This window comes from Zonotrichia leucophrys, chromosome 4 (assembly GCF_028769735.1).
Source record: "Zonotrichia leucophrys gambelii isolate GWCS_2022_RI chromosome 4, RI_Zleu_2.0, whole genome shotgun sequence".
NCBI classification, from domain to species: domain Eukaryota; kingdom Metazoa; phylum Chordata; class Aves; order Passeriformes; family Passerellidae; genus Zonotrichia; species Zonotrichia leucophrys.
Window position 1 is genome coordinate 24,278,174 of NC_088173.1, and position 24,469 is coordinate 24,302,642.

The 24,469-nt window shown below is 45.7% G+C and overlaps 1 protein-coding gene across 1 annotated transcript; it reads left to right on the forward strand.

Moving 5' to 3' along the window:
* Window positions 1–20,150: 20,150 nt before the first annotated feature.
* On the forward strand, window positions 20,151–23,921 carry SFRP2 (secreted frizzled related protein 2). The gene is made up of 3 exons (XM_064710813.1): window positions 20,151–20,822; window positions 21,442–21,522; window positions 22,909–23,921. Exons 1-3 carry the CDS (start codon window positions 20,330–20,332, stop codon window positions 23,211–23,213), a joined length of 879 nt encoding a protein of 292 aa, XP_064566883.1. The 5' UTR covers window positions 20,151–20,329; the 3' UTR covers window positions 23,214–23,921.
* The last annotated feature ends 548 nt before the right edge of the window (window positions 23,922–24,469 follow it).

Sequence of the window (24,469 nt, forward strand, 5' to 3'; positions counted from 1 at the left end):
ACAGCATGGAGGCCCTGGCTTCATGAAAGGCATTTGAAATGCCCAAAAGATGCTCAGGACAAAAGATTATGGGTAACGTTTGATGCAGTACTACTGTAAAGCCAAGGAAAAACAAAAAAGGAAAAAAAATGTTGTAAACTCTATTCAAGAGAGAAACAAGGCCAGGGCAAACAGAAAGGGGATGGCCATTACTAATCAACTACTTCTGTCATTACCACAGCCATGAAACTAAGATATGAATTTGGAGTAAAGAGTGCTTCATATGGGGGTGTTTTGCCCTGGGATACTGGGGTGAACAGACACGTCAAGTCATTAAAATCTGTGCTGATGCCAGAAAGTCTCAGATTTCAGAGTTAGGATTCAGTTTCCAATTATGTTCAAAACTGTTTCTAGACATAGGAAAAATGAGTTTTAACTTCACCAAAGGAGCACTGATGCCTGACTTTGATAGCTGCTGGCATCCAAACCCACCTGAGTTCAGTGCAAGCTGAGTTTGTGTGCATTACTGGGACTCTATTTTTCATTTTTACCAGATGGTAGGGTTTTCCTTAGTTAAGATGTTGAATTCTGGTGATGGTGACTGCGGAAACACACCTTTAAAAGCATACAGCATGCAAATAGCATCATTTTGCTGTTGTAAACATAGCTTAAAATTATGGGTGAAATGGAAATTTGATTTTTTAACTGGGCTGACATCTCTACGTTGCACAAATGGATGAGGAACAAAGAGAAAGTGCATTATTTCATCCTCAAAAATAGCTAAGGTGCATAACCATGACCTGCAATCACCAGAGTAATTAATGCTAGAAAAGTTTGAGGCAACAGGTACACTTACAGTACCACATCTGCAGCTCAGATGTTTATTAGTCACAACTTGACATTAAAAGACCTTCTAATTGGCAAGGATCTATTCCCTCTGATCTCAGGAAGTTTATAATTGTGAGGGCCATAGACACAACATGAATAATGCCTAAGTCTTCCACCCTTCCTAATGGGTTACAGAAAGCATGCACTTTGGTGCAGAGAACAGGGTGGCAGGGAACAAAAAGCAGGTGAGCTCCCCTCTCTGGTCTACAGGAAAAAAAAAAAAAAACAAACCCTCAATGCCCAGAGTAGACACAAAACCTAATTTTTATATATAGCCTTGGTTAATTCTCTAATTTTCTGATTCTCTCCAGTGACCAGCAGCCAAGTGTGCCCGAGACGCTCCCAGTTTCCTCGCTCCATGTGGGAGCCAGCCAGCCCCCAGTGGTGCCACAGCTGCTGGGGTGGGGGCCTGCCCTGCAGCAGCTGAGGGCACAGGTGTCCCAGGGAGGTGGCACTGGGTCACACCACGCCCACGTGCAACCCCTGAGCACACACACACACATACACGGCGCTGGCCACACACACAGCCGTGACGGGCACGGCGCAGTGGCACCAGTTTGTCACCACCACGCCATCATCTCCCTCACTTGTCCCGGCTCGGCCACCACTGCTCAGGGAGGAAGCACTGTCTCTGTTGAGATGCCAGGGATGTTCTGGCAAGAAGTATTTCCAGAAAGCTGCACATTTGAGAAGGCACTTAAAAAGCCCAGACCTCTTTGTTTAAACTCCGATTGAAGACAGACCCATAAACTCTCTATATTATTTATTAGTTATTGTCTTATTTAATCCCCTTTGGAAAGGCAACAATAGAGGAGTTACAGTTCTCCACTTTTTTTCCAAGCTAGTGATGTTATTCCTTAACTCAGAAGCTGAAAGCAGACCATACCATACACTTAACTACCAGCACAGATGGGTCACTGCTATCCACCTCATTTGCCCCATTCCTGACTCACTAACAGTCACCATTAGTGATGCACTGGTCCCCAGCACACCACTGGGGAACACAGACTTCTGTCCAAATACCTGAGCACAGCAGATGCATTCCTGCCCTCATGCAGAAGTGCACTTTTCCTGATCACTCTGGAAGAAGACAAGCATTTGGGAGCTGGGAAAAAGCCCCTGGTAGACTGCAAGGATCTCACCCCACGTGCACACCACACTAGTTTCAAATTCCCACCTCCATGCCAGCCTATGAAGGAAAACCAGCAGTAGAAAGGGGCACTTGCCAAAGGGAAGAAAACAGCTGCCAACCTAAGAGTGGTTCATTTATGATTGAGGAACACTGACACTCCCAACTTCAGAAAGACTATGTGACAAACAGGAGCAGGCTTCTGTTTTCCATATCATGTTTCTCAGTAAAAACAAACACACCAAAAAAACCACAATACCCTTACTCTCTCCTGCTAGGTAAAATCCTATTAAACAAGAAAGATCAAGAGACTTCAGTCTCCCTTCCACACTGAAGCCAACTGCCCTCAGACAAAGGTTATTTTAGGTACCTCTGCTGAAGTTTTTGTTTTCTAGAGACATTTGTTTCAGGGAAGACATATGTAAGAGTCAGACTGCACCCTGAAATCTGATTTTACTCCTTTATGGTGGGCTTGGGCATCTGGACTGTGTATGAGCAACAGCTAGCCTCCAGTTCAGCTTGTAAAAACTTTTTGTGGGGGTTAGTGACTTTCCCAGTATTTCTCATGTTAGAATAAATTAACTTAAGTGTGCATGGAAGGTAGAAATACATATGACTGAAATGAAAAGTTGGGCTAAAAATAGCACTACAATTGCATTGTTCATAGTGAGAGAAAGGAAACCGGGGAGGGGGGGGAATAAATATATTTAACAGCTGTCTCAACATAATGTCAGATTTATTCAAGATTTCTAAAATGGTCTTTGACAAGGCTTGACTCGTTGGCTAGGACTGGAAAGGGTATTGAGGGTGGACTATTCCTTGTGATTTATATAAAGAGACCACTGTGACTAGTTTGAAAAACCTGCTTACAAGTGCAGTAAATTAAAACAGAAGCCTACATAAGACATGTACCTTTCAGACAAAAGGCTTAAAGCATTCTTCAGTCTGAATCACCAGAGTGTGGTTTGCAAAGGGAAATCAGCTTCAAGAATTTCTGCTAGCCAAAGATGTAATCTCCAGTATTTAGAAGAATCTTCTCTTAGCACACTAGGGAAACTAAAACCCTATATGCAGCTATATCGTGCTTCCAAAGGCATGGCACTTAGTCTCTGTATCAAAAATTGCAGAAGTTATCAGTGGTTCACAGCTCTCACGAGATCATGTAGTAGTCTCATGTATCAAAAAGCTTGCATGGTGCATAGAGTAACCTTCACACAAGTGCAATTTATAAAACATCCAATTTTGCATGTGCAGAAGAGTGGAAAATGAAACCATGTGCGTTTGATCAAAGACGGGCATGTTGGCCTTCCCCTTAGCTCTGAGAGATAATTGCACACATTTTCACATAAAAATTGAACATCACTTAATTCATCAACAGAGCCTTGCATGTGCTGTACCACAAAAAAAAACACTTGAGACATGTTCACAGGAATTGAAAACCCCACAGACAGAGGTGCTCTGCATAAGAAGTGTATTACTTTCACAGATCGAAGAGAAGTCAGATTGTGATCTTCCTCACAACCCTGGTTTTCCCTCTTCCTTCAGGCAGATACATTCCCTTACAGAGGCCAAGAAATTACTGAGCAAAGGTTCACTCCAGCTCCCACAGCCCCCTCCAAGCCTCATGAGTAAATCAATACAGGCAACTCCTTTGGCTTCTACCAAAATATCTGCAGAGGTACGTGATCTATGCCAAATAGCTCTGGAAAAGGCAGAATACCTTTACTGTGAAGCTCGAGCACCAGTTTGGATGTCCAGTACAACTGGATACACAGAAGGACCACTTCTCCTGGGAATGAAACACAGAATTTGAGATTAGGTCCAAATTCCTCTATTTTAGATCCCCTAGGGCATGGTAGAGTAATAGCTACTGGCATCTTATCTGAGAACAGACTGAGGGAAATAGCATCTTATGAATATGCCTTGCTTGCCATTAACTCTTTGTTAAGCTAGCTGGTGATGTGCAGAACACCCACCACAAATAACACATGGGAATTCAGGAGCCAAAGTCTCCCATGACAGTTACCTTCCAGACCATATGATGACCCTGTAAGCCTTTGTGTCACCAAGCAAATTCAAGGGAGCAAAATCAAACCTCCCAGAGACTTCTACACAGTGTTTTAGTGCCCCTTTTCAGTGATGGGGATTTATTAGCTGTTGTTTCTGAAGGAATGACCAGGAATAGAGCAGCTGATATTCTTAATGAAGGCTTGACAGTTCATCTTTGTATAAATAGAGTTAGTTAATACACTCTGCATATAACAACCAAGAAGGCTAAGGTGAAGGGCTGGAAAAAAGGAAGCAATCCCAAAAGAAAAAGAAATTAATAAGCAAGAGAGGGACCTGAGACTTCTATCCTCTTCATCATCTCCTGTCACACAGGTCAAAACAGAACAATGTTTCAGCTACTTCTTCTCTGATGTGACTATTGCTATTGGAATAAAATATTTTCTTGAGTGTATCTGCTCCCACTTGCCTTGCACAACTACAGTCAAAAATACTTCTGTATTAAACCTTGGGGTAAAAGTTCCCTGTCCAGTAGGGACTCCTCCCTTGTTCCACAGAAACTACCCAAGATATCACTTCCACACTTGAGGGGTTATGACTGCCTATAGCAACTTCTCCCTTTCTTTTGTGTCAGTTAAAATAAAGCAGCCTGATTTTGAATTCCCATATAAACCTAGCTTCAAGTCAGCACAGCTCCACCAGAGAAGCACTGCTGGAAGATGCAAAGTGCCTTTTATCTGCTAGACTGCCTACATGTTGAGCTGAAACAATGGGTCAATTATCCCAGCACTATGTTCTTCCTGGGCTGAAAGAGGATAGTAAGTTGAGATCTCATCAATCACTCCAGCTCCTATTGCTCCTGCAGAGAGAATTGTTATGACAGCAGGAGGCTGAAACTCAGGTTTATTGTAACTGAACAGATGGATTCCAAAAGTCTGGGACATTCTTGCAATGGAAAAGCTGATGAATTACAGAAGAAAAAACATATGCCACTTATTTAACTTTCTGATTTTCTTCGATTCATTGCTAGGACAAGCAAAAAATATTAAAAGAAAAAAAAAGAAAGAAATAAAAAGAGCAAACAGTAATGTCCTTATTGTTTCTATATTTCATACAGTAGTGATGTCTTCTATGCCAGCACATCACCTGCCCCTTGACTTTCCTACCTCAAATCCCTAGATGGAACCCTGATTTCTGGAAGAGGTAGGGCTTACATAGTGCTAGAGAAAGTGTCTCCAGTTCCACTCTCTATTCTTTTTTTCTCTACTGGCCAATGGTGTTAACATTTGACAGAAGAGTAGCAGCCAAAAGACTACATTTCTACATTAAGATTGCCAGCTAAGCAGGGGACCTAAAAGAAACCTAAAGCAGTGCTCCCACAGCTAACAGCAGTTGCCAAAACATCCACACGCTCTGGGCAGAGGGAGACAGGGGAGACTGGAGATGGTGCAATCCACAGCCTGGGATTACAGTAGGGGATGTAGAACACTTGGTTGGAAAGCAGGTTACACTGCTCAGGAACTGATCTCTGTACAATTGCTATAAAAATTTCCCTCTCGCCCCAGCAAAATAGAAGAGAAACACTTCTGAAGAAGCACTGTAATGGGAGAATGCATGCCTTGTGGCTGGCTAAAACAGCAGAAAACAGTTTCTGAATCCAGCCTTTCCTCTGCATGTGTGTGTGTGCTTGCACACGCCTGCACACACAGCCAGAATGCACACTCACCCACAGAACCCAAAGGTGTGTGTAAGCACACAGAACTCAGTACACACTTCATGTTCACTCACACAGGGGAACAGTTAAACTCAGCAATCACTGCAAGCATATCCATGCATATGCCACAGACAAAACCTGGGATTTCAAGCAAAGCTCGAGCAATTCCGTGTAATAAAAAAGGGCTCCTTGCAGCAAAGCACTTAACGAATGGCAGATTGTATCCAAAGGGTGCCATTCCCCAAGGGAGCTGGGGGATTTGGCTGGAGCATGCAGCATAAACAAATGGCCTGAAGATTTGTCAGGGTAAGGACTGCATTTAGCACAAGCAGAAGGCTTCATCTCCTCTGAAGCCCTATATATTTCATTCCCAAAGCAGATAAAGCTGCAATATTTTTCCATGCTTTAAAAGTAAAATTTTTGTGAAAGGAATCTAATTTCTGAAAACTACTGTACCCTCCCAGTATTTTCTCAGTCATGCTCTCTTCTCAGTCTCATTAGCAAAAAAAATGAACACCTTTCTGTCGGATCTCAGTCCTGAGATGCCGAGCCACCGAGACCACCCTTGGGGGGCTCGGGAGTCCTGGAATGTTGCCAGAAGTGTCTGGTGGCAGGACTTTGACCCTACGCGGGAGACGACACCTGTATGAGGATAGGAGGACTTCACCGGGGTGAATGGTGAAGGAATTAGTTAATTAGAGGGTGAGACACAGGGTTTAGGATTTATGTACAGGGGGGTTTAGAGAAGTAAGATGGAGGAATTGGGGCGTGTCCTGTCCTTCTTCTTCTTCTTCTTCTTCTCCTCCATCTTCTTTGGTGATGGTGGCACTTTTGGATTGGTTATTACTGAAAGTGCACCGGGTAATAAGAATAAATGGTATTGGGGAAAAATGATAAATATTGTACACGTAACAATGGGTATAAAGATAGGTGGCTGCCCGGAGGGCAGCACAGTGTGCTCATGGCTGACTGCTGAGCAGATCTCTGTTCGGCTGAAAGAACATCTTTTAGATAAACAATTAATAAACATAAAAACCGAAAGAAGAACTGAAGCCTCTTCTCGTCCTTCGATACGCGGGCTGCCCCAAGGCCACTCCGGGCCTTTCCAGGCCCTTCAAACAGCCAAAAACAGACACCTTTCATTTTAATGTAATTTCATTATTCATTATCTTCTTACATACCAACCAGGGAAAATTTAAAAACCTATCAAGAGACAACACTAATTTTCTGTTTTAAATGGCTGGTACAGGCAAATAACGACTCTGACACTGGCTACCTTCTAGAAACGACCTTTTCACTTTCCCCTATAACCCATGATTTGAAGTATTTGCAACTCCTCCTTGTCTTGAAACAGAATATATTATTTACACCATTTTTTCTATTCTGAGATCTTAGAATTCCTCCTGGACTACAGCTCACACATCACTGTGTCAGACTCTGATGGAGCATCTATTTCTGATTACAGTCTGGCAAAGTAAATAACAGAAAATTGGAATTCCAAGGAAAAGTTTCATCATGTTGTTATGATGAGAAAGGCAGACTTTTAGCTTGATTGTTTTATTTTTACCAAGGGATGCTTAGTGCTATATTTTATGTGCTCCCAGAACATGAGCCTGTGCACTCATGGTGTTCCAAAACCTCAAAATCCACAGTCAATTACACTGCTCCAGAATGGTTGCTCTAGACTCCTTACCACCAGCTTCTCCAGCACAGGTACTGCTGGCTCCATCTGTCCCACACAGCCACATTCCTTGTGGCTTTGAAAGTGCACTGACTCTCAGAATGCTTGAGGCTGGAAGAGACCTCTGGACATGGCCTGGTCCAACCCCACTAATCAAACAGGGATAAATTAATATCTCAAAAAATGGAGACTCTACAACCTTTCTGAGCAAACTGACAGTGTTTGACCACCCTCACACTGAAAAAGTGCTATATTTTGTTTAGACAGCACCTCCTGTGTTTCAGTTTGTGTCCATTGCTTCCAGGTCTGTCATTGAGCACCACTGGAAAGGGCCTGACTCCATCCCAAACCTTCTCTTCTCCAGGCTGAACAGACCCAGTTCTCTCAGCTCTTCCTCATAGGAGGGATGCTCTGATCCTTTTATCATTTTTCTGGCCCTCTCATGGGGGCTGTCTCAGGTAAATTCACACCTTGCTTTTGTTGGGGAGCCCAAAACTGGACACAGCACTTCAGGCCTCACTGGTACTAAGTACAGGGACAGGATCACCTCCCTCCACCTGCTGGATCCCTCTCTCCCAACAGCCCAGGGTACTTTTTAGCCTTCCTTGCCACAGCTGTGCACTGCTGGATCACAGTCAGCTTGGTGTTTGCCAGGACTCCCAGAACCCAAGGTACCCTCCAGATGGTCAATCCCCGTTATGCACCGCTGCCCTGGGTTGTCTGTCCTCAGGTGCAGGAGTTTGCATTTTGCTTTCATGAACATCATGTGACTGTTATGGCCCATTTCTCCAGTTTATCGAGGTCTCTCTGAATGACAGCACAACCATCTGGTCTCTCACTCCTGAGTTTTGTGTCACCTGAAATGATGATACATTTTATTTCAAACTTTATGAGGGTTCACTCTGTATCCAGGTCATTACTGAAGAGGTTAAAGAGAATTGGCCCAGGAGAAGACCTAAATGAGGAAGGCCGTGAAAACCTTAGGTACCTCTGTGTCCTTTCTCACCAAGTCCTCTGCCTCATTCAGAAACAGAGACATATTTTTCCTTTTCTCCCATTTACTGCCAATGTACTTGTAATAGCCCTTCCTTTCACATCCTTTGTCAGATTCAGCTCCAAGTAGGCTTTGGATTTCCTAACCCCATTCCTGCATGCTTGGACATCATCTCTATGTGCCTCCTGAGTTACCTGTCCCTGTTTTTACCTCATGCATGCTGCCTATTGTGTTTGAATTTAGTTAAAAGCACCTTGCTCTTCAGTGCAGCTCTCTTAGCAGGAAACCAAGCTGCCTTTGCTTGCTTTTCCTGCTCCTGAACGCAGAGAATGTGATCCTGGAAAAAAACCTACCACACCTCCCAGACACCTCATCTCTCTGGGTTCATAACCCATGGGATTTTTCCAAATAAGACCCTGAAAAGGCACAAGTTTTCTCTCCTTAAGTCAGGGGCTATGGTCCTGTTATTTGCCTTGCTTCCTCATCTTAGGACCCACCATCTCACAGTCACCACAGCCAAAGCTGTCCCTGGCCTGTGCCTCCCCAGCCAGTGCTTCAGAACATTTCCCCTCTTTGCCTGCTCCATCACCTGCATCAGGATATCACCATGAATGAGCTCCAAAAACCTCCTATGCTGCTTGTGTGCTCAGCTGCATTGCTGCTTTAGCAGATGTTGGGGTGACCAAAGCCTGCCATGAGAACTAGGGCTTGGAGACTTCTTCCAGCTGTCTGAAAGCCTCATCTCCTCCTTCCTGATCAGGGGGTCACAGGTAAGAATATTATTTACTGCATACTAGTCTGTGGCTTGTAACAATTCTGGAAATATTTCTGTGCAATGGTTTTTCAGTGAAAATACAAGCAAAACAAAACCTGAGTCAGGAAAAAGCTTCTCTCTATATTGTGAAGTCCATCCTCTTTTTTCCAGTCATTTCACCTGTAGGCTAAAGGGCACCCAATATTAATGACTACATTTGAGCTGAAAATCAAAATATAGTAACTCACAATTTGGGATATCCAGACTTTTCCCTTCAAAGCACAGCTTGATTTATGGATGCCTGGCTGGAAGATATTTTGTGCTCAAGCTCTCATCCATCGCATAAATACTGCAGCACATAAGGTCCCCCTCTCCAAAGGAATGTTTGCAAATACTGAACAGCATCCCCCATAATGAACTGCCAATTTAGAGAAGGGAATAACTTTTAACAAACAGTCCTGATTTGGTAGCCACAGATGGGGATAAAGCTGTACTTGTTAATGCCATCACAGTAAGTCAGGCCGTTTTTGATTAATGCAAATCTAACCCAAAAAATAACACATAGCTATGCATTTCTATCACCTCCAATTTCAGCATGAACAAAAGAGTAAAGTAACAGATGAGTGTCAAGGAAGTAAGTGGTATATTACCTCTTCTCACCACATGCAAAGCCAACAGCATGATATTACCAGTGAGTGACCCAAGCTCAAATATGCATTACAGTGCAAATGCTCCTAAAGCAGTTAAAAAAAAAATAGAGCCAAAGTAGTCAGAATTTGTCCCCTCCTTATGAAATTTTTAAAAAAATACTTAAGTATATAAAAACATATATACATTTAATATAATATTTTTCAAAATATTTAACTGCAAGGAGCAAGATGCCAACTTCCCTCATAAAAAGAAGACATTGTCCTATAAGGTTACAGCTGAGGGGTTTTACTTTATCTGTGTACATTTGTACTGCCAAACCTTAGACTGGTGACAGGGCTGAGCATCCCTTTGTGCTGGGCTAAATAATGAGGTAAGTTTCAGAGCTCAGTGATAGGACCTTGGAGCATTAGTTGACTGACTCTAAAAATGTCTAAACCCCCTCTGCTAGAAAACAAAACTTATACGGATAGTTGCAACAGTGTTTTTGAAATCTCACTGAATTAAGCAAAGCTGAAAATAAAATAATTTTTTCCCAGCCCTGTACCTCTTTCACAGAGCCACCCTTCTGCTTTCCCAGAACAAGGCAAGGTAAACAGGGAGCAAATACACACACTGCTGTAAAGCAAAGCAGTAGGAACTGACACTGCTAAATAAGTGCAATCTCATTCATCTACTTAATATAACAGGCAGATCTAAAGGGAAACCTCAAGAAGCTACTCAACAATTACGTTCTCTACAAGCAAACAGCCAAAGGAAAATCTGCTCAAGCATAAGGTAAGTATTCACAGACATATTGCAGACACAGGTAATAAAGCTAATAGGCCTTCTACAACTATGAATAGGTGAGAGATGCTTCTCTCTCTTCTTCACAAAATCAAGAAACAAAAAACATCCAAAATTCAAAGACATGTCCCAAAAATAAGAGCAGGCATTTCAAATACGTGGCTAGCCCCTGTGGCTATAGCACAGCTGTGCACTGCATAGCTTTAGAGAATTAAAGCTGTTACCTGCACACATTCTAAATGCACAGGCAGCATTAATGACACAGGCCATCTAGGAAGGATTAAGGATTAGTTATCATTTCAACCCAATGAAAGAAGATCTATATTTCTTTTTTAGACACGTAATTCACAGGAGAATCATGCTTGCCAACACTCTGAAAAAATAATCTTTCAGAATTCTTGCAAACCCACTGTGTTATGATTTCATCTCATGAAATACAACACCTTTACATTAAACCTCATAAAACTAAATCCTGCTGGATTTCTTCCAGGCCCAGAGAATAAACAGCTATATCAGCGATGCCTAGAACAGTAATATCAGGCCCACTGTCATGTGGCATGTTCCCATTTACAGAGGGGAGCAGGTCTGCAAACAGCTACTCCACTTTGTTATTACAAAATCCTCACATATAATGAATTTCTCACATAATTGTTCTAAGAAATACTTCAAGAAGAAGGAAAAAATGCTTTGAAAACCATAATACATATTTATTTACACTAGGTTTTAGGGGGAGGGGCTGTTAACCTGTTCCCTCCCTTCCCCTTAATGTAACGCTTTGCAGAGCTGCTCTGGCTTTCAGTGAGCAGGAGCAAGTTTAGTTGTCTGGGGCTCTGGTCCATAGCAAAGGGGAGAAATTTGTTGTCAAAAGAGTTCAAATGCACAGAAGAATATATCTAATGAGTTTACTCTGTAAAACATGATTATTCTCCCTTTGCTTCAGAAGTGATGCTCAAATTCCTTTCAGCCCTGCTGGCCCAGCCCAGAGCATGAGTAAGGAAGATATCCAAATAACCAGTACAATTACACTAGACAACACAGATAGACTGCTCAAGCCCTCCTCAATCTCAGGGCAAATGTCTTCCACAGAAACTGACGTATGGCCAAATAATAAAAACAATTCTCTATGTGATTTAGAATCTTCTCCATTTCCCATGTAAAACTGTGCTTGAGTCCCCCAGTCCAGGCAGAGGTTTGCACGTCTTCATGTGGAAGCTGAAGTCACAGACCCATATATGCAGATGTTACACATTCCTTCCATCTTGCCTATCATTTATCTGGCCAATTACATCTCAGGCAAACCACAGCCAGGTCCATGGCGCAGGAACAGGAGCCAAGGAGCACATGAGCTGATAGCACTCCTCACCAGGACCTGAATTCCCCTAAGGTTCCCCTTCTCATTTTTTCCATTCTGACCACAACATTCTGGATTTTAGTAGCCACAGCTGGAGGATGATACTTCTACAGTAAAAGGGAGAGGTTAGCAGTGCTGTAATCTGCCCATGTCCAGTGACACTAAGCAGAGGGAGGAATCCCAAAACGTGGTCAGGCAGGAGCCAAAGGGGAAGGGACAAAGGCTCCCTGGGAATGGTTAGAAGATTTTTTTTGAAGTGGCAGAAGAAAAACACCCCTGTTACGATGGTTGATTAGATGACACAACAGCAGGACGTCATATCACCAGAATTAATGAGGAAGGCATGTGTGTGGAGGGCACTAGATTGTGCCTCCAAGCTCCCTGTCAAGCAGAGGACTATGCAGGACACCTTCAGTAGCAGGACATCACACTCCCAGTCCTTCCCTGGGGTGGGGAAGACTGACACCCTAGGAATGCTCTCCATGGATTCATGGTTCTCTCCACCAGCAAGTGACTTCTGCCAGAAAACCACTGTACACATGGGGGTCAGAATTACAAACACTTGAGGGTGGGAGGAGAGAATGGCAGTTCTTCATCACCTAAGAAGCTCCAACTTTGAACTGGCTAATGACCCCAGCCCACAATTGCCACTCTTACGAGGGGCACACCCAGGCAGACGGTGCAACACAGCACCAGGGTCCACAGGGGCAAATCATTGTGAGGGAAAGAAAGCAAAAAGGAACAAAACACGGGTGACAGCACACCAGGGTAATGTGAACTGGTACTGCCATTCTTAAGAGCTCACTCTGATATTTCAAGCATCATTTTCGACATAATTCAACCAAACCAAATTAAGATAATGCAATATGGTTTCAGCTTTGTTCATCTTTTTCAGCATGAACTCTTTCAACCCCCAAATGTGTAACTCTATACACTAAGGAGCAAAGGATACATCTCTGTAAACTATGGTAACTTTTATTTTTAATGTTTATAAAACTACTCAAAACAACATGATTTCACTAATTATTCTCAGATATAAATATTAATTCTAAACTGACACTGACACACTTTCTGCTACAACTTTACTTACAGGGTCTAAACAAACCTTGTTTACTGTGAAATCTAGAGAAAAAAATACTGCACAAATAAACCAGAGAAATACATTCTCACGTTTTTTTCCAAAAATGAAGCTTTCCCTGTAGAAAGTCAATCCAACTACATACCAGTTGGGAGCATGGGATGCAAGACACTTCCCTCAAAACTAGTGGTTCCAACCATAGCAGAAGATGAGGCAACAACAAACTATTTGGGTAGAAGGCAGATAAGATAGATTAGTCCCATAGCCAACAGAGAGCTGGGAATACTGAAAATATTGAAATTTCCAGAAACAAATTCATAATTTAAAGTATGAAAACCCACCAAAATAATAAATAAATGGGCTAGATAGCTCTAAAATTTATCTCAGTTTATATTATAAGTATGCATTTGCATGTACTGAGAAAGGAAAAATACATGTGGAGAAGAGCAGGTTTATAATGTATTTCAAACAGGAGTTCCTTTACAAGACTCTTCAGCTTTACTTGTCTGCACCAAGCTCAGGAAGGCAAAACTGTGCAATTCTAGCCTGAAAGCAGAATAGTAGAAGAAAGAAAAAATTTGAGATGTTCAACAAAAGTTTTAATATATTCCTGAATACACGGTAAATGAAACTTTCTTGCTTTTTCTCAATTATTTCTGAATTCGTGCAAACTGCAAGTGTAATACCAATACATCATAAGCCATGTAATGCAGACTGCCTCTGGGTCAGCTACTTCAAACTTCTGGATTTTTTAAATTTTTTTTTTATTATTTGGAAATACCAACTCTAGAGTCTGCAAATATATTTAGATTACTGATTATGTGCCTACTAGTTTGATTCTTTGAATCACTGTGTAATTTACCTCCAATGCAATACAGAGGCTTGCTGATTAGATCAATCTGACATCCCTATTTCATTGCTTTATTTTAAATAGCACAGCTTTGGGGAACAGGTTCTCCTGATTTTGCTTTTTAAAATGTTTTACTACAAATTATTATTATAAAATAATTTCCCTTTACAAGTAACGGTATCCAAACCTTGAGGCCATGAGACTAGCTATCTATCAGCAAATCTGACTCTTCCCTGCAAGATGCAATTAGTTCTGAAAGTGAGTTTCTGTACCTGCCTCACTCACACACTCCTTTAGAGCTCTTTTCTCTGCTAAACAGTGCAGAAGCAGAGCAGTCAGTGGCTATTCTTGCCCATCCATCTGCAGATTTATGTGATCTCCTTGCACACAGATACACACCAAAGCTCACCAATGTCCACAGCTTCAGCCTCAGGGGAAAATCAGGAGAAGTGCTAATGACAGCTTTGGACACAAATGGCCAAAACCCGCCAAAGTCCTAACAGGGAGTAAAATTTGGAGCGAGGCCCCTCATGACAGTAACAACAGCAAAACTCACACGGTGGCCAATGGTGGCAGTATTTCTGTCCCATCACCCAGCCCAGATGGAGGCAGCAATTCTCCTTGCTCCCCACCTGAAGCACCCGTGCCCCCCACAGAACCAGGCATTTTGGTACAAACACCCTGTCCTTTTGTATGGCTCACACCGAGGGGCCCCCTCTCTGCTCAAGGCGCTAGCTACTACCAGGCTGCAAATAGCAGCTAGGGGGAAAGAAAGGAAAGATTTATTACATTACAGCTTTTTAAACAAAATACACTCAGAAAACCAGGTACTATGCAATTATAGCACTCCAGGGCATGGTTCTGCTACCTTTGCTATCCAGCACTTAGATGAGATAGATAGTAAAGGGAATTGTAATTACAAACAGAAATTCTGCGCGAGCAAAAATGCTCACCACAACAAAAACTGTAGCCAGATATACATACACGTCTGATAAATTTGAAGGATCGTAACTTACTGGAGTACTAGCATACAAATAAATCTGGATTTCCACATATACATGTGTGTGTGTGTGTGCGCATAATGCAACATCTAAGCACCTATATTTACCACTTTGTATAAATGGAAAGTACAAAGCAACATTAAAAAGGTTTGGAATTATATTTAATAATGTTCCTACAGTAAACATTCCAAACTGAAAAAAAAAAAATCTGAAAATTTAAAAATACTAAATGCAGGGAAACTATTTAGGGAATGACCACTAAAATTAGAATAGTAACAAAAGTGAAAACCTAGAAAACTCCGTGTGATTTGGTTTCAATTCCATTTGAAAGCAATCAGTCTCAATTTGATCTTTTCCTCCCATGGTAGCAAACCCTGACTAAAGGCAGCCCGGAGTGCCAGTCCCCAAGCAGAGTTTCTAGAGAGGAAGGGCAGCGAGCAGGAATACAGAGCGCTGTGTTTCCAGGGGAAGATCGATGCCCGCATCACCGGGCAAAGGGAAGCAGCACACGGCGTGCACAGGCGCCACCAAGAGGCTCCTCTGCCACCGCCCCAGGAAGATTTTCCCCCTGCGCCGCTCGGGCACATCCTCAACACCTTCCGAGCATGCTCGCCGCTGCATTTTCAGTGAGCATTCCAAATGGAAAGCAAAGAAAAGGAGAACTTATTTTTTAAGGGTTCTTTCCAGAGAAGGGGGAGGGGGGGGAGAGGGGAAGATATATCTACAGCATGTGCAGTTTTTGACAATGGAACTTTTAAATTGTGGCAACAGAAAGCAAGATTGCTGCCCAGTCTGGATCTGGAAAATGTTAAATTCCACCTTATCAGCCACTGAAACAGCACCAGGAGGGATCTGCTGCTGAGCTGCCTCACATCAAAATCTATGCAATCCTATTTTTTTCCCTGTCAAATTCAACCACAAGATTCAAATAGTAATAATAATTCTGTAGTGTGATGTTGGAGACCATTTTAAAGGTAAGCAGAAATTTTCCTCAGATGTTTTCATCGTGGTGAGAAAACCAGTTTCATCCTCATCACTGCCCTTTTATGAGCTGAAGAGAGTGAGCTAAAAAGCCACAGGTTTTTTTGTTCCTCTGCAATGTTAAGGGCAAGTCCTCAAGCTCTAATATTTTGCTTAGAAAGTCCCTAAGGTCAGTATTCCCCTAATCTGCTTGGCCTGGCTACTCTCACCAGCCAGCAGGGCTGCATTCAGTTCAGGGGTGAAAGCATCACCCAGACATTTGGGGAAGGTGGGTGCTTTGGGCCAGGTAAGGCTCAGCTGCCCTCCATGCATCCATGCCTCCCTTTGCAAATCACTGCTCTCCAAGTGGCAAATCATCCATCCCAGTCTCACCATCTCCCACCAAGGGAAACCAACCTGGGGGCTGCCCAGGAACTGAAAACTCAGCGTTTTCTCCAGGAAGGGGAGAGGGCTTGAGACACAGCCTTGAATTAAGCCTCTCAGGTGAGGGTGCAGGCATCCCAGAGAAGTCTCAGGAGTGTCAGGCTGCAAGCCACCTGGCTAAACCCAGAACTTGGAGCATTGATGGGAACTAAATGGTCTCTAGCAGTTCCCTCCAGCCATGACTATCCCATGATTCTGCAACCCAAAAGGACAATGACACCTTCAGGTCTGTGACAAAGGAATGTGAGGCCCAGGCTGGAAGAGTCATCAGTGACAGCAGCTTTTGCCTCAAAGCTCATCACATCACCAAAGCACCTCATAGAGTCAGGGGAAGGGAGAAGCAAAGAGGCTTCCACACACAGTACATAGCCAGGTAAGGGACTGAGTGATCCCAAAGCAGAAGATACAGAAAAGTATGACACAAATTAACAAATTCATACTCTTTATTGCTGCCTGTGTTAAAGCAAGTGTGTTTCCTATTCTTTAGCAGACAGGCAAGTGTCAAAACATTCTCCCCTTTCCACATCTCGGCCTTCAGGACTGGTCAAAAAAACTGTACAGAAGTTCATAATTCTTATCAAGGCTTGAAAACCAGGGGGAGCAGCACCATGGTTTTAACTTAGAGGGCACAGAACATGCACGCTCCTTAGAACACATCGCTACACTGAACCTCGTGAAAGTTCCAAGCAGTCCAGTCGTATTCCCCACAGTCCATTCATTTCCACCACCATCCATCAAGTAACTGAGGGTTGGGGGGAACTGGAGCTGAGGTTCTTTCTTTCAAGGCAGCTCATTCTCTCACCTAACTCCCAGGATTTAAGGTGATTTAAGCACTTAAGGATTAAAGGCGTTTTAACAGCTTATACAGATTTAAACATCTAAAGTGGCTTAAACGCTTATGCTACTTTCAGGCCTTTAAAGTGGCTTAACTATCCACGGCACTTGATGAATTTACGGGCCCTCAAAAGCCTATGCTGCCTTTAAAACAATTTAAAAAACCACCTTAATACATTAAAATATATACATATACCTTAAAACATCTTTGTATTTTAGGAGTGCAGTCCTGCTTGGCTCCTGCCAGGTCGGACCAGGTCGCGGGATGGCTTTCGCGGGACGTGGATCCCAGGCCTCACGTGGCAGCAGCGGGCCCGCACCCGCGCTGGAGAGCCGGGCCGGGCCGGGGCGTGGGCGGGGAGGGGTTGAAGGCCCCGGGGGCCGGAGGGGCGGCACTGCTCCTTCCTTAGTTCCGTTCCCAATTAGCGTGGGGCCGGGAATGTTTATTGGCCCGAAGGCGTGCCGCGGGACACCCTCGCGGGCCGCCCCCGGGGACGCTCCCAGGCCGAGCCGGGCACATCCCCGGGCATATCCCCCGCTCCGCCCCGACGTGTGCCCCCCACAGCCGCGGTGGTGCAGCGGCACCGGGGCAGCCGAACAGCCCCGCTCCACCCGCAGCGCCGTGCTGGGGGTACGAGGCGGGGCCGGGCCGGCAGGGCGAGCAGCGCCCGCACCCTCGGAAGGGGTCGTGGTGAGCGGGCACTGCTGCCCCGCAGCCACGGCGAACACGGGCCCGCAGGCTGGGAACGCCGTGCCCGAGCCGGCAGCCAGGGGCACTGACAGCAGCCTCGCCGTCTGGCGCTCTCACCTGCAAGGGGTCACAGCGAGGATACCAATGGCTGCTCGGGTTTGCAGGCGTGGGTTGGTTTGTTTACGTGATCCCCGCTCATTTCAAATTTAGGGTAAATGAGCTCACCGGGGGTCATTAAAAGTGGAAATAATAAGGTCTCAATAAAACCTTGTTTCAAATCAAAGCTTAATCCAGGAAAACGTGTGGTTTTCCTGCTTATTTCCTGTTGGCTGGTGAAGCAAACAAGCAAACAATTCTGGTGAAAAGAAGGAGCAGGTTTGTGTCAGAAGTGTCTCATCCTCCACCACAGAAAGGGTGATTATCTCTAGTCTAAACAGTCTTTGGGTCTTTGCTTCCACATAGCCTATCCATAGCATACAGGGAATTTATAGAGCAGGCAAATGTTCTTCCAGTCATGCTGAAATCCACCTGAACTGATATCAATGACTCCGAAAAAATGAGAAGCAGTGAAAAAAAAGGAGAGAAAAACAAGCCACAAACTTGTCCATTTTACGAAGACCTGGTGGACAGCCCAACCATTCAGGGTAAAAACAAACCTGTTGGTAGATTTCCTTCCACTAAAGAGGAGTTTGGGGACAGAGGCTTGCAGAACCAGCACTAAGAGCTGGAGGGGACATTCCTGGCAAGTGACAAAGGCTACAGCCTCTGGCACTCGGTAAAATAGGCTTAAAATGGACACCATAAGCCATCAATGGGGCTCAGTCCTATGGAAGGCACCTGAAGCCAGCATCTTACATGTGCTCTGTTTAAAAGTAATTAATGGCAAGAATATGTGGCCCTGTAAGAAATAAACTACTTTTAACCTTTACCATAAGTGATCCTAGACATTCAGGATATTTATTTTCCAGGTATCAAACTTCAGGAGAGAAGCTGACCTACAGAGAGGTTACATTCATCATCTTGGCCCACTGGAAGGGATCTTGGAATCCCCACTGGAAGAGCTGTCACTGGCTTCACATGTGACAGCATCCAGCCTGGGGCAGCACTGCAGCCATTCCAGCATGGCAGACCTGTGCTTTCCTGGTGGGAATGCTGCGGGTCCCATCTCCTTCCTGTGCCGCAAGCAATGAGTCACACCTCTGGGAAGCCCAGTGGGAAATTGGATGTACAGGGATTCTGCAATTTACAGAAGTCATTATGGCTGAGGCTAGCTTCCCATAAAACATCTCTATAAGGAGAAATATTCAGTAGCTGATTAATGAATGTGGTTTACCACAAAATGATACTACACAGGCCTACTCTTTTCAATAATAATCCCATAAATAATATTACTAAAAATCCAAGAATTATCCAAAGCACACTGAAGCTGAGTTGTGATCCCAGCGCCTTGCCTGTTGTCTTCCCCTTGGTGTTAAATCAACACAAACACAATTTTTTAAGGGAGTTTCTAGGTGAAGACAGGAGTGAAGGGAAAGGGATGTGCCTTTGCACGGAGCCAGGCCCGCGCTTTTAGCCTCAGGAAAACGTGCTAGTGTTTCGAGAGCGCTTGGATTCTCCCACCCGGGGAAATCCCCCACTGGCAGTCGGGGGCCATCCAGGGGCTGCGGGGCCCGGGTCTGCTGCAGCCCCCCCTCTCCTGACAGGGGAGAGCCGGGGGCTGGGGGGCAGCAGGAGGGGCTCGGGGGGCAGCAGGAGGAGATGGAGGGCAGCAGGAGGGGCTGGGGAGCCAGCAGGAGAAGCAAGAGGGGCTGGAGGGCAGCAGGAGGGGCTGGGGGGCGGCAGGAGGGCCCCGCCTGGCAGCCCCAGGGCTGGGCGCTGGGCCCGGGGGTGCCGGCAGCCCTCAGTTTCTGCCTGCGGCTCCAGCCCGGGGCGAGCCCTGCCAGCATCGCAGGGAAGGGCCGGAGGTGCCAGACACGCCCCGGGGGATGAGGGAGCCGCCAGCCTCGCCCCTGGCCTGGGAAGCGGCCCGGCCGCATCTCCCGTCCGCTGACGAGAGCTCCAAAGGCGGGCAGGGGGTGCCGGGGGAGCGCGGCGGCTCCGCAGCAGCTGTGCCAGAGGCAGGGCTCACCTCCAGCTCCCCGCGGCCCCTGCCCGGCACAGGAGCTCCCCGGGGCTCTTTGTTCGCCGGGATCTTTCCCTCCTTCTCCGTGCTCGCACGGTAATGTTCCTTCCAAAGATTTCCTGCCAAAAGACAATCCCCCTGAGCAAAAGCAGACCGAGAAAGTAGTGACCAATCCTTTTTGGATGGCTGTCACCAGGCTCCTCCCAGCCCCCGCTCCCCCTGCTATTTGCATACAAAAAAATCCAGAAAACTCCCGTTTGCCCCAGCATCTCGCTCAGACTCTCCGTCCCCGCCTGGCAGCAGGAGCCCGGGCTGGGGGACGCTGCCTGCGGCTGAGGTAGCGTCGCGCCGCCCGCCCCGTCACCCCGGCCCCCCGAGCCTTTCGCCAGCCCCCCCTCCGCCTCCTCCGTGCCCCAAAATGCAGCGCCGCCTCTGCGCCCTGCTCCTGCTGGCGTCCCAGTGCATGGGCTCGGCCGCCGGGCTCTTCCCCTTCGGGGAGCCCGACTTCTCCTACAAGCGCTCCAACTGCAAGCCCATCCCCGCCCCGATGCTGCTGTGCCGGGGCATCGAGTACCAGAGCATGCGGCTGCCCAACCTGCTGGGCCATGAGACGGTGCAGGAGGTGCTGGAGCAGGCGTCCACCTGGATCCCTCTGGTGCAGAAGCAGTGCCATCCCGACACCAGGAAGTTCCTCTGCTCCCTCTTTGCCCCCGTCTGCATCGACGACCTGGACGAGATCATCCAGCCCTGCCACTCGCTGTGCGAGGAGGTGAAGGAGAGCTGCGCCCCGGTGATGTCCGCTTTCGGCTTCCCCTGGCCCGACATGCTGGACTGCAGCCGCTTCCCCAAGGACAACGACCTGTGCATCCCGCTGGCCAGCAGCGACCACATCCTGCCCGTCACCCGGGAAGGTAAGAGGGAGCGGCCGGGTCGCCCCCGGAGCGGCAGCACCTACCCCGACGGGGCGCCCCGACAGCGGGGCCCCTCCGCGCGGGAAGGAAGGCGTCTGCCTTCAGCCCCGGGGCTCCGGGACGGGCGGAGCGGGGAGGTGACCGCAGACCAGGCTCAGGGAGGCTTTTCCAAGGGGCCCGGGGAAACCGCCGGCACCGTCGGGGAGCTGTCATCGGCCTGCGCCCGTCTCCATCCTCACAGGAAAGGTCTGGGATCGGCACTGGAGCCGCGCGGCATCCAGAGGGCAGATCGCCTTGAACGAGAGTCATCGCTGTAGCTCGGAGCTGGGGGGCTCTGTGTCGTGTTCCGACCTCCCTCCCCACTCCCCTTGTACTTTTTTACCCGCTAAACCAAAAACTTTTGGTGGAGGCGTGACCTTAAAATCCCACCGTGACCCTGTAGCGGGTCTGCCGCAGGATAAGGCGGCACAAAGTTCTCGGGCAGCTCCGGGGCTGGGGGGAGAAGGAGCGGTCGCTGGGGTGAAGGGATGGAAAGCTGGCCGTTCCCAAGGGGTTCCCAACGCCACCTGCTGTTCCTTTCTCCCTGGGTCTGACGGGGACTGTATGCTTGCATTTGCAGCACCCAAGGTCTGTGATGCCTGCAAAAACAAAAATGAGGATGATAATGACATCGTTGAAAACCTCTGCAAAAACGACTTTGGTAAGTGGAAGCAGAGATCCTCTCGCTTGAAACTTGAGAGCCGAGGATCAGGTACAGCTCCCAGTGGAGTCAGTCAGAGATGTGCCTGAATAAAGGCAGGGCTTTGACCGTCGGGTCACGAAACACAGAATTCCACCTTGGAGTAAAAAGTAGCCCTTTTTATCATTCCTTTCTGTTTACTGTTTTGAAGTAGTGCTCTTTTATGTGGATGTTGCTGGCAAACCCAATAGAAAGTAAAATGAGAAAAAAAAAAAAGAGAATCTTTCATGCAGACTATTGCCTGGGGAGAAGTAGAGCAAAGCTTCATTTAGATGTTTGAGACAGAGCTGCATGACCAATCTCAGTGTATCGTAAGAAAGACTCTCTGCAGATTAAGAATGAAGCTCTATATATCATTTGACAGAGAAGGTAATGCACAGACAATTGGGGATATAAACTTAATGGGAAGATCTGGGGTTAGAGGAGGACAAGAAAGCCCCTTCAACACAGACAACTGAAGGACACATTATCCACACATTAGCATTTCAAGAGCAAAAGGGAATAAAGAGGGGAATCCTTTTACAATAGATCAGTGTTTAATACCTGGAAACAGATTTGTAGTATAAGTATCTACAACAATTCAAAAGTCTTTCTTTAAAAAAAGCAAACAAAAACCCACCCAAACCCTGAAACTAAGATTGTGGGACATAATTGCTAAAACAATCAATAGTTTTGGCCTGGCAAATTGCACTCAGATAAATCCTCCTAAAGCTAAACATGCCCCACAGCTTCTTAACCCCCTCCTAGTTATTTTACCAAATCGAATGCAGCTGTTGGACCAATTTGCCCTCCATGGGATCTATTCTTTCAAAAAAACAATGCATGTGAAATATCATTTCCTTACAGGTTTGCCTAAAATCCTCTCCAGCCTAATAAATTAAGTGTAGAGGTTTTGAGCTGCAGCAGAGATCAGGTTTCAGATTAGGTCTAGGTACTTGCCTCCCCGCCTCCCCTTCAAACGCTACTTTCAGGAAAGCTGCCCTCTCCAAGCAAAAATAAAAAAAAACAGTGCTCTGCTTAGTGTAGCAAACCTGCCCTCTCTCTGCTGCAAACAGGAGAAAAGCTGGAAAAAATATTAATTTAGAAAGGAAGGGGAAAGAGGGGGAGGGGAAAGAGGAGAAAAGAAATCCAAAAAACCTCAACCCTAAGGTTGATTCAAACCGAAATGACTTGCATGCCCTTTGTGGCTTTAGAAATGGAGCCACCTGCTGCCTCTTCTGTCAGCCCTGACAGTTTAATTAGCAATAGAGCACCTCCCTCCCCAGGTCCTCTTTATGTGCACTAATGGGAAAAAAACCTCTCAATCTCACTCCCTCTCCCCGCTTCCCCCTCCCCTTGCTCTATTAGCCTTGAAGATAAAAGTGAAGGAGATTGCCTACATCAATGGGGATACCAAGATCACCCCTGAAACAAAGAGCAAAACCATCTACAAGCTGAATGGGCTGACAGAAAGAGATCTGAGGAAGATAGTGCTCTGGCTCAAAGGTGGCCTCCAGTGTACCTGCGATGAGATGAACGACATCAATGTCCCCTACTTGGTGATGGGGCAGAAGCAGGCTGGGGAACTGGTGATCACCTCGCTGAAGCGGTGGCAGAAGGGGCAGCGGGCTTTCAAGCGCTTCTCCCGCAGCATCCGCAAACTGCAGTGTTAATGGCTTCGGCTCTGGCTGTCCTCCAGCAGCCACCCCTGTCCCAAGCTCTCTGGGCCTCCAGCTCCTTCCTGCTTTGGCCCCTGTGAGCCTCCAGATGCCGTGGGCACGAGGCACGGCTGCCCGAGAGGGGAAGAACCCCTCAGTTTTTGTACATAGGTTAAAATGTAATAAAAAAAAATAATGACTATTTTTGGGAAGCATTAAAGTATCTCGCTTAAAGCTTGGGGTTTTTTTATGGTTGCAAATGTGACTTTGCTCTGAGGTCTTTCCCTCTTGGTTTTGGTAATGCTGGTTCATTTATCTTGCTGCTTCTCTGTGTGCGTGCATGTTTGTGGTGGCACGGCAGGGCTGGCACAGTGGAGCTGACACGGCTCCCACCCGAGCCAGCGCTGGAAAGGTCACCTCACGACTCTTGCATGTGATACATAGGCACCAGTAAGAGTATATTAACCATTCTCACTTTCTATTTTCCACAAGTCTGAGCCCTCTCTCAGAGAAAAAAAAAAAAAAGAAGCACAAGTTTTGGAGCTGGTTGATCTGAATCCACCTTTTTTTTTTTTAATTGTTTTGCAAATTAAACCATCTGTAGCCTAACTGTAATATACCTAGTGGTTAATCTGAAAGAGTTGTAAAATATTGCTTTAATTAACCTTGTAAATACTCCAGATAAATGTTATATTCTTGTATATAAACTTTACATCATAGTTTACTTATTGTCTCTGTCTGTATTTACTCTAATCCATTTTGGGAGAACTGGGAGGAAGATGTCCAACTGGACTTTGTCATGGTAAAGCAGAATTTGTCATTCCACCCTAAGTGACCAGTAGAAAAGCACAAGGAAGCCTCAAGTTCTGCAATCAGAAAATCTCTAGTGGACCTCATTTCCTCAAAGATGAGCCCAAAAGACACAGGACTGAGGTTCAGTCAGCTCATTTCAATATGTGTCTGTTGAGCTCTTGGAGATGAGGCTTCCTTTCTGTGGCTCCTTTGTTCAGCTGCCTGCATTTTCTCATCTTCTCAGAGGACTTTCCTGACATGGAATTGCAATGAGACCACAGTCTTAAAAATTAAATCCATCTTTCCATTTCTTGAAAAAGACATATTAAGGAGGAAAATGTCATTTGCTACTTGCAATTCAGAATAATGGTAAAGCAAGGCATTTTTTTGTGTGTATGTACACTCACTATACTTATTGAGAAAGAAAATAAAAGATACCTAATAGTGTAAGTAAATGAATATTTTTCAGCATTTTTCTT

What these genes read in the sequence shown, in the direction of transcription:
- SFRP2 (XM_064710813.1), top strand. Translation starts at nt 20,330, where the DNA reads ATGCAGCGCCGCCTCTGCGCCCTGCTCCTGCTGGCGTCCCAGTGCATG. An exon ending in CCTGCCCGTCACCCGGGAAG is followed by an intron (nt 20,823 to 21,441) that starts GTAAGAGGGAGC and finishes TTGCATTTGCAG; the next exon opens with CACCCAAGGTCTGTGATGCC. An exon ending in CCTCTGCAAAAACGACTTTG is followed by an intron (nt 21,523 to 22,908) that starts GTAAGTGGAAGC and finishes TTGCTCTATTAG; the next exon opens with CCTTGAAGATAAAAGTGAAG.